Source organism: Oncorhynchus masou, chromosome 30 (genome assembly GCF_036934945.1).
Source record: "Oncorhynchus masou masou isolate Uvic2021 chromosome 30, UVic_Omas_1.1, whole genome shotgun sequence".
In the NCBI taxonomy this organism is placed as follows: Eukaryota; Metazoa; Chordata; class Actinopteri; order Salmoniformes; family Salmonidae; genus Oncorhynchus; species Oncorhynchus masou.
Window position 1 is genome coordinate 7,952,497 of NC_088241.1, and position 17,927 is coordinate 7,970,423.

Genomic DNA, 17,927 nt, shown 5'->3' on the forward strand with positions numbered 1-17,927 from the left:
CATTTTCTAGCCAAATGTAGAATGTTCCTGTTTTGATTAATTTAATGGAGTGAGTTAGGTCTGCTCTATACCAAATTAGACTGAAGGAGTGGGAGGATTTATTTATTTTGTCTTTGTATGTTGTCGGTCCCCTCGTCCCCCTCCCTTCCCGCAATGGAATATGTTTTGTTTTCAATGCTCTGAACAGTAGATGGCGGTAATACACCAATATATGTAGTCTGCCATAAAACCTTAAAAAAGAAGAAGAAGCCATGCATGCAATGGAATATTCTTTATTTTTGTTTCAACACCCCGTACGGTAGGTGGCAGAATAGGTGTAGTCTGCCATAAAACTTTAAAGAAGAAGAAGAGGAGGAGCCTTTTGTGTGGGAGGCTGTCATATACAAAAACAATAAACATTTCATGAGGTCAGGCAATAAGCAAGTAACATTTCACGCTGGCTCGTGTGCTTATGCGTAAGAGGATAGTTTATGGCAAAAATAATGAAGATATGTCTGAAGCTGCGACAGATGTATTTAATTATTATTATGATTTGGCTAACCATCATTGAATAAATGGCCAACGACTGCGCTTTTGCATCTGGAGTAAAGTTAGCTTGGTCGCTAACTGGCTAGCAGCCATCCAGTAAGCGCGAGCACCTGCGGAGGGTGGTCTGAGTCCTGTGATTCCGGACATCGAGTACTGGAGTCCAGTGCTGGAGTCCGACGATCCTCTTTGGTACTGCTAGCTAACGTTAGCTATCTCACATTCAGTGATGCATTGTGTTGCTCATAACTCTCTGACAATGTAAAATATCATGGGGACGGAGACATGGGATCTGGTTAGTTAGACAAATGAATGGGAAGGCTAAGCGAACGGTCCTCTGCTACTGTGGTGACTGGTATCGCGTTCAAGATAACAGCAAATCCGCTACGCTAACTAAGGTTCAATACTCGCTTGCTAGCTGGTTATAACTAACTAGCTACTAACAACGTGCAAAGTTTGTATTTAGCTACTATGTTAACGTTAGCCAACGAATGACATTACGTTAGCTAGCCATAGCAATAACAGTTCAATTGAGATTTTCGCTAATTAGTAAGCTAGAAAAAGAGCAGCACCCATAGACATAATAACTGTGATGATGATTAGCTATGAAATATATATCTAGAACACTTCTTAATGTGTTGGCAAGTGTAAGTAACTATTTGTATATGTCTGTAATTCAAATTAATGAGATTTTGTCATATTGACAGAAGCCGAATATTCTACAATATTGTACCCCCACACGTTGTCACTTTACAAAACGTGAATCATTCATTTACCTTTCCCAGAGACATAAATAATTGGAACAGTAATAACACTAACGTTAGTCTCATATGAAAAGCACATTCCTTAAGTTGTCACCGTGCCATGGACATAAATTAAAGAATCTCTTGTCTACCTGCCAGCACATTTTTTTTTTTTTTGCCTGTTTGGTTACTTCTGTATGTGACTGCAATATGTATTTGGCTGATGTTTGATTGCAAGTTATTGCCAAAAGGCTATCTTGCAGAGTTTTAGATTTTTTACTCTGTAAATATGGGACTGTAACCAGAAAACAACACTAATGTGACATATAGGCAAAACTAGAGCATCTTTCATCCTATGTTGAAATGTAACCTCTTTGTAAAATATTTTTAGCATATGTAATCCATCTCATTGAAGTTGCATTGCTTGTTTGAACCGTTTCTAGGTTCCCGGCTTGTGAGCGAGGTAATCGGACAACCCCATCTTCTTCACCTCCTCCACCTATTCCAGGTGGGGGAGAGGATGGCCTCCCTCCTCCATGTCACCCTGCTGGGGTTGCTGCTGGTGGCTGTAGCCCCTGGGTGTTGGGCAGGAGACTGTAAGGGCCACAGACAGGTGCTCAGGGGCCCACCAGGGTACGTCACAGACGGGCCAGGGAACTACTCTGTAAACGGGAACTGCGAGTGGGTCATCAAAGGTGAGTGAGACAGTGGTGGCAAAACGGAGTGCCGTGATGAGTGTGTGTTGATTGATTAGTTGATTGTCAGTTTAATGTGAATACATAGATCTCAAGATATGCCAAGGAAAATCCTGTCTAGGGCGAATTAAGTAAACTCTAAATTATATCTGACTGATGTTTCTTTCCTGTATTCTCCTCAAGCCCCCAGCAGCAATTACCGTATCGTCCTGAACTTCACCTTTATGGAGACAGAATGCACCTACGATTACCTGTTCGTCTACGATGGAGACTCCTACCAGAGCCCCCTACTGGCCAGTCTGAGTGGCAACACCCTGCCGCAGCCCATAGAAGCCAAGTCTGGCAAGGTAACCACATCTTTATCTATGGAAGGCGGAACTAGACATGTTCTGAGATGTCAGATATCAACCTCAGACTGCTGGACATTTGGGTGGGGAAACCTTTCATACCAGCATTAAATGGATGGATTTATTGACAGGTTTCCATGGCCTCAATTTGAATTCATCACACAATTCAGAGTGACAGCTGGACGTTTCTGACTTGACAGGCTGGATGGATTACAATATCATGGAAAAAATGTAGTCAAGTTGTTGATTGCCCCTTCACATCCTTTCTGTCTTCTCTCCTCCCTCCAGATGCTACTCCACCTCTTCAGCGATGCCAACTACAACCTCCTGGGCTTCAATGCCACCTACTTGTTCTCTGTGTGCCCTGGGGCCTGCGGAGGTCACGGGCGCTGTGACACGGCCTCGTCCCTGTGCCAGTGCCACCTGGGCTGGGGAGGAGCCGACTGCAGCACCCCTCTATGTCCCCAGGCCTGCGTCCTGCATGGCACCTGTGACAAGGTAAGAAGAGGGAGACTTTATTATCCGCATTGGAAACTGTGCAGTCTTTAGAGATGTTTATTACAGTGCAATAAAATAAAGGTTGGGGTGAGGATGGAAAGTGGACAGCCAACTGAGATGCTGAAGACAGCTAGCTGAGGGAACCTATGTACAAGGCTACCTAAGGAGTTAATTATTAAGCAGGTTATACATTTGAGTTCAAACACAGAAGGGGAAACCAGCACAGCAGCAACATAAATAGGGGTTGAATGACCCTCCTTTCCTTTAGATATTGTTGATTGCTGATTTCTCTCAAACTTTCTCCTCTCTCTTTCTCCTTCTTTTTCTGAGAGAGGAGAGCGTTGTCTATGCAGCTCGGACTTCCTGGGCCAGAGCTGTCAGCTGGGTCTCCGTGATGACAGTGGGGTGGGGCAGTGGTGGCAGGTGAGTGGGGGCAACCCCTACACGCCCCCCCGGACCGGCTCTGCTGGGGTCTACCTGTCCTCCACTGGAGCCATGTACCTGTTTGGAGGTGAGGGATAGAACACTGAACAACTGTTTGTTTATTTATTGTTTATATAGTGTTGGATCCCATTTTACATTAAACATTTTTTACATGCAAAGGGATACCAATACGGTATACTATTCGAATTCAAGTGTTGTTGTGTAGGATATTAGGGTTGTTAGTTAGGAGGGTGTTGCTCGTCTGGATGTTAGGATTGATTTGTTTTCACTTTATGTGCTGATTCATTGTCTAACTAGACCCGGTATCGACCCAATCAGAAGTATTGTTGGGCTTGGTTAACATTAACCCAGTTTAGATGAGGAGAGCACACGGCTTCACAGAAGACCTTGACCTTATTACTGTTGGGCAACTGGCTCTGCGTAGTAATCATTATGGCTTTCAGTGTATGTCATGATGTAATCGGTTAACTACTTCTGTATGGTTGGTGCTGTTTTGATATTTCAGGGTTTGACCTGAACCGAGCTTTGGGGGACCTGGTTAAATACAACTTCAGCTTGAACCAATGGGAGAACAGATCTTATGGACACTCCCCAGTAAGTGCCTGCCCGCATGCCAGAAATGTAATCTTAATAAAATATATCAAAGACTGTACTCTTTTAGTTATTCTTTCCTGTGTTTATCTTATGCTTTGATTATTTTATTCAAGATCCTTGCAAAAATCAGATTTTCATTTATCTGACTTTCATTAAACTACATGTCCAGCCCTTCTATTTAGCCTCAAAGTGTTTTACCATTTTCTTTTCAAGACAACCAGGGCTACAAGTAGAACAGAAAACAATTTCATATAAACAGTTGCATTCGTGAGTTGTATTGACAAATGTTGATTTAAAAAAAAAAAAGTCTGCCAAAGCTGACCTGATAATAAATAATGTATGTGAATGCTGTAAGTACAGAAATTGTTTGCTTATTGGGAAATTAATATCCAACTAGTCAATAACAACTGTTGGAGTTTGACAGCAACTATGTTAGCTTATTACAGTATTATAGACACTATATCCTGGGATTCACTATGATCTTCTATGTAGAAGAACCCCTTCTGTTTTAACGACTCTTGTGTAGCTTGTGAGCGTCATAGAGCAAAACATGTTACATGAGCATGTTCATGTGACTCAGCTTTTAATTGTTTGTAGCTCAAACCATTTGGACTCTACAGACTTTTTTGTATAAAAGACCTGGCCCCAAGCCCCTTCGGGTTACGCCTTGTCTCACAAACACCACTAGCTTTGGCCCTGTTAATTACACAGACTAAAAGGGATTACTTCCAAACACACCTGTTGTGGGATTCATTGGACTAAACCAATGCTCCTGAACACCTCCCTTTTAAACATCTCCTGTTAACCCATTTCTACATCTCTCCTTATCTTACTGCCTCACTCTGACCCCTCCCTTTTCTCTTTCTTCTTGTTCCCACTTCCTCTCATCCTTCCCTTCCTTCTGCCCACCCTATCCCAACTGCCATCTCTCTTCTTATCACCACCCACTTCCTCTCATCCTTCCCTTCCTTCTGCCCACCCTATCCCAACTGCCATCTCTCTTCTTATCACCACCCACTTCCTCTCATCCTTCCCTTCCTTCTGCCCACCCTATCCCAACTGCCATCTCTCTTCTTATCACCACCCTCTTCCTCTCGCCCTTCTTTCTTTCCCCCCTCCCTCTGTCAGGTGGCTCGTCACTCCCACACGGCAGTAGAGTGGAAGGGGAACATGGTTATCTTCGGGGGAGAGCTTATGAGCGGCGCTTTAGCCAGCGACGTCTGGATGTACCGCCCAATCCAGGAGGACTGGCAGCAGCTCGGCCAATCCCATTCGCCCGGGGCACCGAGGGTGGCCAACCATGCAGCATCTGTAGTGGACAACTATCTCTACATATTTGGAGGTAAACAACTTATTGAAATGCAATGCTGTCACCTAACTTCTTGCAGAATATGTTTCTAAACACTTATCCTATAATGTGTATGCTACCATGATTGCGGATAATCCTGAATGAGTCGTGAATAATGATATGTGACAAAGTTAGAGGCATAAATGCTAACCTCCCCTGTTATTGTAATGGTAAGATGTTAGCATGTCTTGGGGGTATGATATTTGTGCGTCTAACTTTCTCACTCTTACGCTGTACTGTTTGATTTCAGATTCCAAAAACCAAGTCCTGCAGGCTCTAATTTAGTCTTCTCTTGATTATTCTCCAGTCATGTGGTCAAGTGCTGCAAAGAAAGACCTAGTTAAGCTGCAGGTGGTCCAGAACAGAGTGCCACGTCTTTCTCTTCATTGTAATCACAGGGATTATATACAGTGCATTCGGAAAGTATTTTTCCACATTTTGTTACGTTACAGCCTTCGTCTAAAATGTATTAAATAAAAAATGTTCCTTGTCAATCTATACACAATACCCCATAATGATTTGTAAAGGCACACACCTGTCTATATAAGGTCCCACAGTTGACAGTGCATGTCAGAGAAAAAAATAATTGTCGGTAGAGCTCCGGGACAGGATTGTGTCAAGGCACAGATCTGGGGAAGGGTGCCAAAAAGTCTGCAGCATTGAAGGTCCCCAAGAACACCATAATCACCATCATTCACCATCATTCTGAAATGGAAGAAGTTTGGAACCACCAAGACCAAACTGAACAATTGGGGGAGAATGGCCTTGGTCAGGGAGGTGACCAAGAACCCGATGGTCACTCTGACAGAGCTCCAGAGTTCCCCTGTGGAGATTGGAGAACCTTCCAGAAGGACAGCCATCTCTGCAGCACTCCACCAATCAGGCCTTTATGGTAGAGTGGCCAGACGGAAGCCACTCTTCAGTAAAAAGGCACATGACAGCCCGCTTGGAGTTTGCCAAAAGGCATCTAAAGACTCTCAGACCATGAGAAACAAGATTCTCTGGTCTGAATGCCAAGCGTCACGTCTGAAAGAAACCTGGCACCATCTCAATGGTGAAGCGTGGTGGTAGCACAATGCTGTGGGGATGTTTTTCAGTGGCAGAGACTGGGAGACTAGTTAGGATCGAGGGAAAGATTTAACAGAGCAAAGTACAAAGAGATCCTTGATGAAAACCTGCTCCAGAGCCCTCAGGACCTCAGACTGTGGAAGAGGTTCACCTTCCAGCAGGACAACAACCCTAAGCATACAGCCAAGACAACACAGGAGTGGCTTCAGACTGTCCTTGAGTGGCCCAGCCAGAGCCCGGACTTGAACCTGATCGAACAACTCTGGATAGACCTGAAAATGGCTCCCCGTCCAACCTGACAGAGCTTGAGAGGATCTGCAGAGAAGAATGGGAGAAACTCTCCGAATACACGTGTGGCAAGGTTGTAGCGTCATACCCAAGAATACTCGAGGCTATAATCATTGCCAAATGTGCTTCAAAGTACTGAGGAAAGGATCTGAATACTTACACTACCATTCAAAGTTTGGGGTCACTTAGAAATGTCCTTGTTTTTAGGGTGTCTAGTTTGAGAAACAGACACCTCACAAGTCCTCACCTGGTAGCTTCATTAAATAGTACCCACAAAACACCAGTCTCAACGTCAACAGTGAAGTGGCGATTCCGGGATGCTGATCTTCTAGACAGAGTTCCCCTGTCCAGTGTCTGTGTTTGTTTACCCATCTTAATGTTTTATTTTTACTTGCCAGTCTGAGATATAGCTTTTTCTATGCAACTTTGCCTAGAAGGCTAGCATCTCGGAGTTGCCTCTTCACTGTTGACTTTGAGACTGGTGTTACTTTGAGACTGGTGTTTTGCAGGTACTATTTAATGAAGCTGCCAGTTGAGGACTTGTGAGGAGTCTTTCTCAAACTAGACATTCTAATGTACTTTTCGTCTTGTTCAGTTGTGCACCGGGGCCTCCCACTCCTCTTTCTATTCTGGTTATAGACCGTTTGCGCTGTTCTGTGAAGGGAGTAGTACACAGCGTTGTATGAGATCTTCAGTTTCTTGGCATTTTCTCACATGGAATAGCCTTAATTTCTCAGAGAAAGAATAGACTGACAAGTTTCAGAAGAAAGTTCCTTGTTTCTGCCCATTTTGAGCCTGTAATCGAACCCACAAATGCTGATGCTCCAGATACTCAATTAGTATAAAGAAGGCCAGTTTTTTTGCTTATTTAATCAGGACAGCAGTTTTCAACTGTGCTAACATAATTGCAAAAGGGTTTTCTAATGATCAATTAGCCTTTTAAAATGATAAACTTGGATTAGCTAACACAATGTGCCATTAGAACACAGGAGTGATGTTTGCTGATAATGGGCCTCTGTACGCTTATGTAGATATTCCATAAAAATCAGCCGTTTCCAGCTACAATAGTCATTTACAACATTAACAATGTCTACGCTGTATTTCTGATCAATTTGATGTTATTTTAATGGACACAATGTGCTTTTCTTTCAAAAACAAGGACATTTCTAAGTGACCCCAAACTTTTGAACGGTAGTGTATGAACATGTAATGTTTATGTTTTTAATACATTTGTTGACATTTCTAAAAACCTTTTTTTGCTTTGTCATTATGGTCTGTTGTGTGTAGATTAATGAGGAGGAAAAACCTATTTATTCCATTGTAGAATAAGGCTGTAAAGTAACAAAATGTAGAGTAGATGCTGCTTTTGCAGCAGCTAATGGGGATCCTAATAAAATACCCCTTTATACGCGATTCATTCAGGACTTTGAGTAATCATGGTAACATTCACTTTCATGTAGAAGTTTTTTTAGAAACATATTATTTACAATTAAAGTGACTCCAAAATGACACTACATTATTTACCATTCATTTCTATTTGGCACACAACCAAAACAAACTGTAAATGCATCCAACAAGCTTGTTGAGTCACATGCTTGATGTAATTATTGTGTGCTAGGAATATGGGACCAGATACTAAACTTTTGACACATACAGTGGGGAGAACAAGTATTTGATACACTGCTGATTTTGCAGGTTTTCCTACTTACAAAGCATGTAGAGGTCTTTAATTTTTATCATAGGTACACTTCAACTGTGAGAGACGGAATCTAAAACAAAGGTCCAGAAAATCACATTGTATGATTTTTAAGTAATGTCATGCAATAAAATGCAAATTAATAAGTATTTGATCACCTACCAACCAGTAAGAATTCCGGCTCTCACAGACCTGTTAGTTTTTCTTTAAGAAGCCCTCCTGTTCTCCACTCATTACCTGTATTAACTGCACCTGTTTGAACTCGTTACCTGTATAAAAGACACCTGTCCACACACTCAATCAAACAGACTCCAACCTCTCCACAATGGCCAAGACCAGAGAGCTGTGTAAGGACATCAGGGAGAAAATTGTAGACCTGCACAAGGCTGGGATGGGCTACAGGAAAATAGGCAAGCAGCTTGGTGAGAAGGCAACAACTGTTGGTGCAATTATTAGAAAATAGAAGAAGTTCAAGATGACGGTCAATCACCCTCGGTCTGGGGCTCCATGCAAGATCTCACCTCGTGGGGCATCAATGATCATGAGGAAGGTGAGGGATCAGCCCAGAACCACATGGCAGGACCTGGTCAATGACCTGAAGAGAGCTGGGACCACAGTCTCAATGAAAACCATTAGTAACACACTACGCCGTCATGGATTAAAATCCTGCAGCGCACGCAAGGTCCCCCAGCTCAAGCCAGCGCATGTCCAGGCCCGTCTGAAGTTTGCCAATGACCATCTGGATGATCCAGAGGAGGAATGGGAAAAGGTCATGTGGTCTGATGAGACAAAACTAGAGCTTTTTGGTCTAAACTTCACTCGCTGTGTTTGGAGGAAGAAGAAGGACGAGTACAACCCCAAGAACACCATCCCAACCGTGAAGCATGGAGGTGGAAACATCATTCTTTGGGGATGCTTTTCTGCAGGGGGACAGGACGACTGCACCGTATTGAGGGGAGGATGGATGGGGCCATGTATCGTCAGATCTTGGCCAACAACCTCCTTCCCTCAGTAAGAGCATTGAAGATGGGTTGTGGCTGGGTCTTCCAGCATGACAACGACCGGAAACACACAGCCAGGGCAACTAAGGAGTGGCTCCGTAAGAAGCATCTTAAGGTCCTGGAGTGGCCTAACCAGTCTCCAGACCTGAACCCAATAGACAATCTTTGGAGGGAGCTGAAAGTCTGTATTGCCCAGCGACAGCCCCGAAACCTGAAGGATCTGGAGAAGGTCTGTATGGAGGAGTGGGCCAAAATCCCTGCTGCAGTGTGTGCAAACCTGGTCAAGAACTACAGGAAACGTATGATCTCTGTAATTGCAAACAAAGGTTTCTGTACCAAATATTAAGTTATGCTTTTCTGATGTATCAAATAATTATATGTCATGCAATAAAATGCAAATTAATTACTTAAAAATCATACAATGTGATTTTCTGGACCTTTTGTTTTAGATTCCGTCTCTCACAGTTGAAGTGTACCTATGATAAAAATGACAGACCTCTACATGCTTTGTAAGTAGGAAATCCTGCAAAATCGTCAGTATCAAATACTTGTTCTCCCCACTGTATAAGGGAATTATGTACAACAAGTTCTGTTCTAAACAGTTCACCCTATATGAATGAAAACACCCTCAAATTAAAGCTGACAGTCCGTACTTTAACCTCACCGTCCATTATATCATTTGGAATCCAAAGTGCTGAAGTACAGTGCCAAAACAACAACAGTGTTACTGTCTCATTACTTCACTCTATCTATTCTAAGATTACACCTGTCTGTTGTGAATAAGTACTCTTGTAATCTTTCTCCCCTCTGCAGGTCGTACGGAAGAGGATATGTTCTCATCATCTTTGTATCGGTTTGATCTGCGGGAGTCTGGGGTGTGGGAAGCGGTGCAGCCCACTGGGGGGAAGCCCCCCTCCACAGCAGGCCACTCCATGGTGTTTCACCCCCCGTCTCGGGCTCTGCTGGTTTACGGGGGCCACAGGCCTACCACTGCCAGGTACAGTTGGATGGGATTGTGGGACTGTCTTGCATGGTAATGTGTTTTATTATCAAAGTACACACTGAGAGTACACATTGTGTTGTGTGTTTTGTGCTATTTGGTAATGCAAGGGGCGACAGGTAGCCTAGTGGTTAGAGTGTTGAACTAGTAACCGAAAGGTTGCAAGATCGAATACAAGGTACAAATCTGTCGTTCTGCCCCTGAACAAGGCAGTTAACCCACTGTTCCTAGGCCGTCAATGAAAATAAGAATGTGTTCTTATCTGACTTGCCTAGTTAAATAAAGGTCAAAAATAACAGGTTCTCACTAGGTTCTTGGCTTCCATGTGATTCCCAGTACTGTTTATTATCTGTGTCTCAGCAGGTGTCTGTGTTAATGTTGGAGTGTTTCTGTTGTCTCAAATCATCTGCATCCTTCCTGCCTCTCTCTCCCCCTCAGGTTCAGTGTACGTGTGAACTCCACGGATGTATTCCACGTGGACCGGAGGTTTTGGACCTCGTTCCGCTCCCGTTTCCCAGCCACAGGCCCCAGGGAGAGAGCCTTCCACTCAGCCACCGTCATCGGAAACTACATGGTGGTCTATGGTGAGGGGACTTGTGGTGGCGATGGTCATCACAGAGAATATAGGATAGGGACAATTGTTTGCTGTCCAGCCCTTTTTACCGTCTAATATCGCTCTTATTCTCCCTATTCCCTCTCTTTCTCCCCCCTCTCTCTCAGGGGGGAATGTGCACATCCACTACCAGGAAGAGAAGTGTTATGATGAGGAAATCTTCTTCTACCACCTGGGGTGTCACCAGTGGGTGTCAGCCGGGTCGAGCTTCCAACACAGTGAGTCCCTACACACACACACATTCTCACTGACTCATATTCATGTTGCTTTATGTTGCATCATCTCTCTTTCCCTTCAGGAGGAGAGTCTGTGAGAGGGCGGTACTCCCATGTAGCTGCTGTGATGGAGGGCAGGGTGCTGCTGGTTGCCGGGGGTTACAGTGGTATTGCCCGTGGAGACCTGGTGGCATACAAAGTTCCGCTGTTTGTGAGCAGCGACCCAGGAGACCGGGTGAGTCAAGAAGTAAGGAAGGGGGAGGGATGGAGAGTTTATTAAGGAATATTATTGCATGGTGGACAGGGGCATATTGAAAGGGGGAGAAGTGGATGGTTGAAACTGCAATGCTCTCATCTCCTGAAGCATAATGTTTTTCAGTGATACTGTTTTTTGGGTGTTGAAAGCAGGACTTGTAAACATTGTATTTCTTGTGCACAATTTTTGGGTAGTTCATAGTATAGTGTGGTGCAGGCCTCTCAACCCTGTTCCTGGAAAGCTACCCTCCTGTAGGTTTTCACTCTAACCCCAGTTGTAACTAACCTGATTCATCTTATCAACCAGTTCATTATTAGTATCAGGTGCCCGAGAGAGAACCTACAAGACGGTAGCTCTTCAGGAAATGGTTGGAGAGCCCTGCTGTGGTGTGTGTGTGTATTTGTTTGACTGTGTGTTTCTGTGTGTGTCAGGATGCTGTGTGTGCCGAGGCACCAGATGAGAGCATGTGTCTGAAGAACCCAGAATGCAGCTGGTGTGAGGGCCGCTGTCGGGAGTACCAACCCACCAACCCGGTAACACACCTATCCAACACCCTGCTTTTCCATCCCTTTTTCTCCATCTTCAACCCAAACCGCATCCATCTGTCCTCCCCATCCACCTTCTAACAATCTAACTTGACCATGGATAAAAACAATGTTCAACTGTTTCTCTCCAGTGTGGCAGCACAGGGTGCCTGGGCCTGGCCCGCTTTCTGTCTGACTGCCAGTCCTGCCTGGTGTTCAGTGGGGCTCCAGGTTCCCTGCCCCGTGCCCCTGGTGACTTCGGCTGGTGTGTCCAGAACGAGTCCTGCCTACCTGTATCAGGTGAGATGCACAGAGGGAGGAGGGGAAATACAAATATCAATAGCTAAAATGCATTCGAGATAAAAGACATGAGGGACCACATGAGCAACAACAATGCTGTTTTAGGGCTCCCCCTATCTGAGATATCTACTGCAGCCCTCATCCTCCACATACCCATTCTGCCGGTCACATTATGTTAAGGTCCCCAAAGTACACACATCCCTGGGTCGCTCCTCTTTTCAGTTCACTGCATTTTATTTCCATCTCTTCATTCAAAGAATCCATCATGGATGTTCTTACTTAGAGTTGTGGCTGCGTCGCGTGATGTATTGCTGTCTCTACCTTCTTGCCCATTGTGCTGCTGTCTGTGCCCAATAATGTTTGTACCATGTTTTGTGCTTCTACCATGGGGTGCCATGCTCTCTTTATGCAGTGTTGTGTTGTCTCTCTTGTCAAACATTTTTTTTCTCATTATCCCAGCCCCCGTCCCCGCAGTAGGCCTTTTGCCTTCTGGTAGGGGAGGCCATCATAGTAAATAAGAATTTGTTCTGACTTGCCTAGTTAAATAAAATGTATTGTAAGATTGAGGTCTGGTACTGTGTGTGTTGTTTGATGAGCTCCCCCTCCCTCTCGGTATTGCAGATCAAAGTGCTTGCCGTGTGGACCAGATCTCAGGGGCGTACGGCTGGTGGGGGGAGCGTACCCGTTTCCTTACCACACTCCTTTCCTGTCGCACTGAGAACTATGTCCCGGGACTGCACCTGCTCACCTTCCAGCACCCCCGCAATGACTCCCAGCCTGACAAGGTACAGAGGCCCTGCCTAGTAGGGTTGTCACAATACCAACATCGCGATACTACTGTAACTGATTTTCCATGGCAAAAACTCTCTGGTCCTTTAAAAAACCTACTGTATGTATATTGTGTGTTTATAGCTTGGAAAATAACGGGATTCAGAACATTTGGTCTGCTTCATGTTTTGTTTCCTTGCCACGATATCTCTGAGTATCACGATACCGGTATCGTAACAACCCTTCTGCCAAGTAATGTGGTCCTGTGTGGCTCGTGAGTTCCATTCCCTCACAAACAGTCATGATGTTTTCATCTGATGGTCAAATAAATCACTTCAAAAGATCACTTCCTTTATTAGGCTACCCGGGCATATGCATCCACTCTCAACATATTTCCAGCCTCCAAATACTGGTGAATGTAAAGTGACATCTTTTACACAAAACACCAAAAAGTGTAAGAATTTATGTGTCCACAGCTCTCGTCGCGTCCCAGTGTCGGCCATTCAACTCTGCCTTGGCAAAATGTCAGTGTTCTCGTTGAACCACATCACATTTTGTGTAGGCTAATGCCACCCATTTTTTTCCAAGTTCATTCGGAAATGTTTCATGCCTTTGACATGCGGTAATGATAACTGTAGACTACTACACCATTATTTTTCTTGACGTTTTAATTATTATGATAGGCCCGTGTTTTACCGGTACGGCGTACCCCCACTTTCTTTTGCCGGGACACCGTACCACCTTTCACCCCTGGTGTTACCTCTACTTCTAGCTATACTGCGTCTCTAAAGCCCCTCTAAGTACTTTCCCTCCTCCCACCCTGCTTAAGATACTGTGGGCTTCCCAAACTCTTATCTGACTGAATGTAATGCTGCTGACTTCTGACATGTTGTACCTTGCTGTAAGACATGCCACTCTTAATGTCAGTTGTAACACCTCCATCCAATCCCCCTTGAACCTCCACTCGTTCAGGTGTCCATCCTGCGCAGCACCTCCATCATCCTCAGCCCCACCACAGAGATGGACGTCACCCTGCAGTTCCGGGGTTTCATCCACCCTCTGTGGGGTGCCCCTCCACCTGCACCCCCTCCCACCGAGACAGTCTCAATGTGGGCCCGGATACAGAGGCTACACTTTGAGGCCCGCATGGCTGCTGGACCCAACTCCCTGCAACTGGTGAGGGAGCGGGAGGTGGGCGCTTACCATACACATTTTTTGAGAGATACGAGTAGTGGATACAAGTAATCCAGCCTGTCATTTTTTTTTACTGAAATTTCTCACTCTTCTTCCTCCCCTCAGAAGGAGGTGATAGGTCGCTGGGCAGCTCATCAGGAGAAGGAGACGAAGCTGCTGTCCCGTCCTGACATGGGTCGTCTGTTTCCCAACCTGACCCGGGGGAACCGCTACCTGGTCCAGGCCGAGGGATACCTCAACAACTCAGGCTCTGGACAGACCAGTGAGATGGCCCTGACCTGGAACAGAACCGCTCTGCCCGGCGGAAGTGTGAGTACCAGCTGACACATTTTATAAACAAAAGGTTTTCACAGTAATACTGAGGCTCAATACCCTTAACATCAATATTGTTGACGTTTGTTTCTCCCTGTCTCTCTATCCCTCCTTTCTCTCTGTAGGAGATTTCCTTCCTGTTCTTGGAGCCGTACCGTTCTGGCTCTTGCTCGGGGTACCAGTCTTGCTTGGCGTGTCTGTCAGACCAGTCCTGTGGCTGGTGCCCGTCTCTGGGCCGCTGTCTGTTCCGTGCACTGCCTGACATGGAGCCCTGCCCAGAGGACCAGGGGGGAGGGGAACGCCACCTGCTGCTGGCCCCGCCACAATGCACCCTCTGTGAGGAGTACAGGGACTGCTCCGCCTGCACTCAGGTATTTAACATACAGAACACCTCACTGCCATTAGCATCATAAAACATTTCATATTTTTTATACTCCCCTTAGATCTTGTAGACCTTTGACTCTTATGATCTTTGGCCGACAGGACCACTACTGTGAGTGGCAGATCAACGCCAGCAAGAAGGGTGACTACCAATGCAGCCGACGGGGGAAACTGGATGGATCCATTCGCAACCCAGGGGGGTGCCCTAAAGTCTGCAACCAGTGAGTACCCACTGTCAGGCTCATCGTAATATAATTGCTTGCGGCAAATACTCCTACAGTATGCAACTCACTCTATCCCACCCTTCCCTCCCTCTGTAACAGGAGGAGGACGTGTGGAGAGTGTCTGTCTAACTCCAGTCAGTGTGCGTGGTGTGAGTCGGCCCAGGCCTGCTTCTACTTCGCTGCCTACCTCACCAAGTATCCCTATGGAGAGTGCAGGGACTGGTATGACAGGTAAACCATTAGAACCAATGAGCTGAACTCCTGTAGTCAACAATGAAACTTGGAACAGTTTAAAATTGAAGTTTAATCTTATTTCTCTTTCCTATTTGGAATCTATTATGTACCAACAGCGTGCAATAACCTTTTCTGTCTCCCTCCTTCCCTCAACCTATCTCCATCCCTTCCTCCATCCTTCTCTCCCCCACTCCAGTGTTCACTCAGTGCCCCAGTGTAAGCAGTGCTCAGCTCTGGTCACCTGTACAGACTGTCTCCAGACGTTTCAGTGCGGCTGGTGTGGAGACTACAACAACCCCACCATCGGCAGGTGTCTACGAGGAGACTGGGGAGGGATGGACGACGCCTCTGTGTATAACTGCAGTGTGGCTGTGGATGAAGTACGGGCTACCAGGTATGATGACCAGCAAACTACCACACTTCAAAATGCTTACTTACCCAGGTTTGACTTCAACTGAGGACAAGCCCACAAAACGGGCTGTGGTGATGGAAAAAAAATAATTATCTGAGCAGGTCTAGTGTAACTAATGCCTACGTACACTGGACCTGCCTGTGAAGTTACCATGTCAATACCAGACCACCTCTTTGCATTAGGAGGTAATACTGAACCTTGTTATTCCTCCTCGCCCTCTAGTCCTGAGCCCCAGACCTTGGCCCCCCCGCGGCCCATGGAGCTGGAGCACATGGAGGAGGGGGAGAGGGACCCAGTCTGGTCCTACCCCAGCTGTCCCGATGTGGAGGAGTGCAGGCTGGGCCTCCACAGCTGCCACCCCTTCGCCACCTGCGTCAACACCCCCTCCTCCTTTGAGTGCCACTGTGAGAGGGGCTACACCGGGGACGGCACCCTGCACTGCAACCAGACGTGAGCCTTTCTCTCTCTCCCCATTTCTCTCCCTCTCATCCTCCCTATCATGACAAGCCCTTTTTCTGTCCACTAGCTTGTATGTCTCGTTCTCTGGATAACTCCATTCTCCTAAAGCCAACCTCTCTTTCTGCTCCAGTTGTTATAATGAGTGTCGTGAGGGCCAGTGCAGCGGCAGCCCGCGGTTCGAGTGTGAGTGTTCCCTGGGCTGGACATCTGACCCAGCCACACTGGTGCTGAGCGGGGTGGAGTGTGATGTGGACTGTGGCTGTAACTTCCACAGCACCTGTATCACCGCCCCAGGCATCTGTGACCACTGCCAGGGTGAGACAGACATAAATACCAACCCAATTCATCCGTCCAAAAAAGGGGAAAAACAACATTTTATTCATTTCACAAGTCATAATTTCCTCTAATTAGTTAATGTGCTCTCCGTTCTCCCTTCTCTTCAGATTGGACAATGGGTCTCCAGTGTGAGCACTGTCGACCAGGGAGTTTTGGTTCTGCGCTGGCCGGGGGCGGGGGCTGTGTGCCCTGCCAGTGTAACGGACATGGAGGCCCACTCCTGGGCTACTGCCACAATCAGACAGGCCAATGCTACTGCACACACCACACCCAGGGACCACACTGTGAATCGTGCTTGCCTGGATACTACGGAGACCCCAGGTGGATGGATTTATTACCCCCAGTGAGGAAATTGGTTTTGCAGCATTACAAATAGGCATTCTGTAAAGGATCTGTTTTATAGAACATTATGTGTACTGTGCATCAGCAACTAGTTGCTATGTGCTCTGTAATTAAGAACCTGCTTCACTATATATTTGAATGTTTGAATTTCTCTCACTTAATGCATATCACTTATACAACTCTCTTCCTCAGGAATAATGGCACCTGTTTTCGTCAGTGTCAAGGGCGCTCTGTGATCCTGTCCCACCAGTCACCCCTCTCTGAGCTCCCCATCTCGTCCTCCCTGGGGTGGCGAGGGGGCGTCGGGGGGAAGGGGGGACTCTCCCACTGTCTGTGGGTCCTGTCTGTCTCTGAGAACCTGGTCCCCTGTGTGCCGGGCAAGCTGTGCCCTCTTGTGGCTCTCACCCTGCACCCAGACTCCTACACACAGTGCACTGTGAGTACTAACCACACACACAAACTCCTACAACACAGACTGATGTTTATTGTGCTTTAGTGAACAGAGCCACCAGCATTCCCATGGCCTGAGATGTATTTTTTGTCTCTCACACACAGAGCTCCTATGTTTACGTGTTTGACGGCCTGCCTCGTTTCTTGAGCAACGGGGTGGTGCACTCGGACCACAACCTGATTGGTGCATTCTGTGGGACGACCCGGACTCAGCCAATCACTGTGGAGGCCACTTCAGGTAACCTTAGCGATTTGTTTGTTTATTAAAGCTTCTAGTAATTTTTTATTGAAAGATTCCCTTTGTTTTTTTCTCTCTCCCAGGTGTGATCTCTGTGTACTTTGAGGCCAACGTCTCGTCCGACCGCCCTCAGGGTTTCAACGCCTCCTTCTGGGTGCGGCGCTGTCGCCAGGGTTCTGAGGCGGGGGAGGATGGGTCACCCGTATGCCAGGGAGGGGCGCAGTGCAGCGGGGGGCTGTGCCAGTGTACTCAGGGGTATGGGGGACCGTACTGCGACAGGCCCCTCTGTCCCGAGGGCTGTGGGCTAGCAGAGGGCCGAGGCTCCTGTAACTTGGTGAGAGAGACTGAACAGTAGCACTGTTACTGCAGACAGTGTGAATGCTCATTGTTGTTTTGATGTTTTCCTCTTTGTTTATCCTGTT

The 17,927-nt window shown here is 46.3% G+C and overlaps 1 protein-coding gene across 4 annotated transcripts in view; it reads left to right on the forward strand.

Annotated features, from left to right (window-relative positions):
* Positions 1 to 364: 364 nt before the first annotated feature.
* LOC135521959 (multiple epidermal growth factor-like domains protein 8) overlaps positions 365 to 17,927 on the forward strand; it is a 31,899-nt gene continuing 14,336 nt past the window's right edge. For 2 of the 4 annotated variants that reach the window (XM_064947787.1, XM_064947788.1), the window contains exons 1-26: positions 365 to 717; positions 1,712 to 1,963; positions 2,147 to 2,310; positions 2,599 to 2,808; positions 3,139 to 3,319; positions 3,758 to 3,846; positions 4,975 to 5,188; positions 10,061 to 10,244; positions 10,686 to 10,831; positions 10,968 to 11,078; positions 11,159 to 11,310; positions 11,763 to 11,864; positions 12,008 to 12,155; positions 12,777 to 12,940; positions 13,896 to 14,114; positions 14,223 to 14,426; positions 14,555 to 14,800; positions 14,913 to 15,031; positions 15,134 to 15,265; positions 15,465 to 15,662; positions 15,903 to 16,130; positions 16,270 to 16,454; positions 16,583 to 16,796; positions 17,010 to 17,253; positions 17,373 to 17,505; positions 17,589 to 17,839. In XM_064947787.1, coding sequence (XP_064803859.1) covers positions 1,789 to 1,963; positions 2,147 to 2,310; positions 2,599 to 2,808; positions 3,139 to 3,319; positions 3,758 to 3,846; positions 4,975 to 5,188; positions 10,061 to 10,244; positions 10,686 to 10,831; positions 10,968 to 11,078; positions 11,159 to 11,310; positions 11,763 to 11,864; positions 12,008 to 12,155; positions 12,777 to 12,940; positions 13,896 to 14,114; positions 14,223 to 14,426; positions 14,555 to 14,800; positions 14,913 to 15,031; positions 15,134 to 15,265; positions 15,465 to 15,662; positions 15,903 to 16,130; positions 16,270 to 16,454; positions 16,583 to 16,796; positions 17,010 to 17,253; positions 17,373 to 17,505; positions 17,589 to 17,839 — 4,413 coding nt within the window. In that variant the 5' untranslated portion in view covers positions 365 to 717; positions 1,712 to 1,788. The remainder of the gene's footprint in view (positions 718 to 1,711; positions 1,964 to 2,146; positions 2,311 to 2,598; positions 2,809 to 3,138; positions 3,320 to 3,757; positions 3,847 to 4,974; positions 5,189 to 10,060; positions 10,245 to 10,685; positions 10,832 to 10,967; positions 11,079 to 11,158; positions 11,311 to 11,762; positions 11,865 to 12,007; positions 12,156 to 12,776; positions 12,941 to 13,895; positions 14,115 to 14,222; positions 14,427 to 14,554; positions 14,801 to 14,912; positions 15,032 to 15,133; positions 15,266 to 15,464; positions 15,663 to 15,902; positions 16,131 to 16,269; positions 16,455 to 16,582; positions 16,797 to 17,009; positions 17,254 to 17,372; positions 17,506 to 17,588; positions 17,840 to 17,927) is intronic. The other 2 variants (XM_064947789.1, XM_064947790.1) reach the window with 1 other exon arrangement.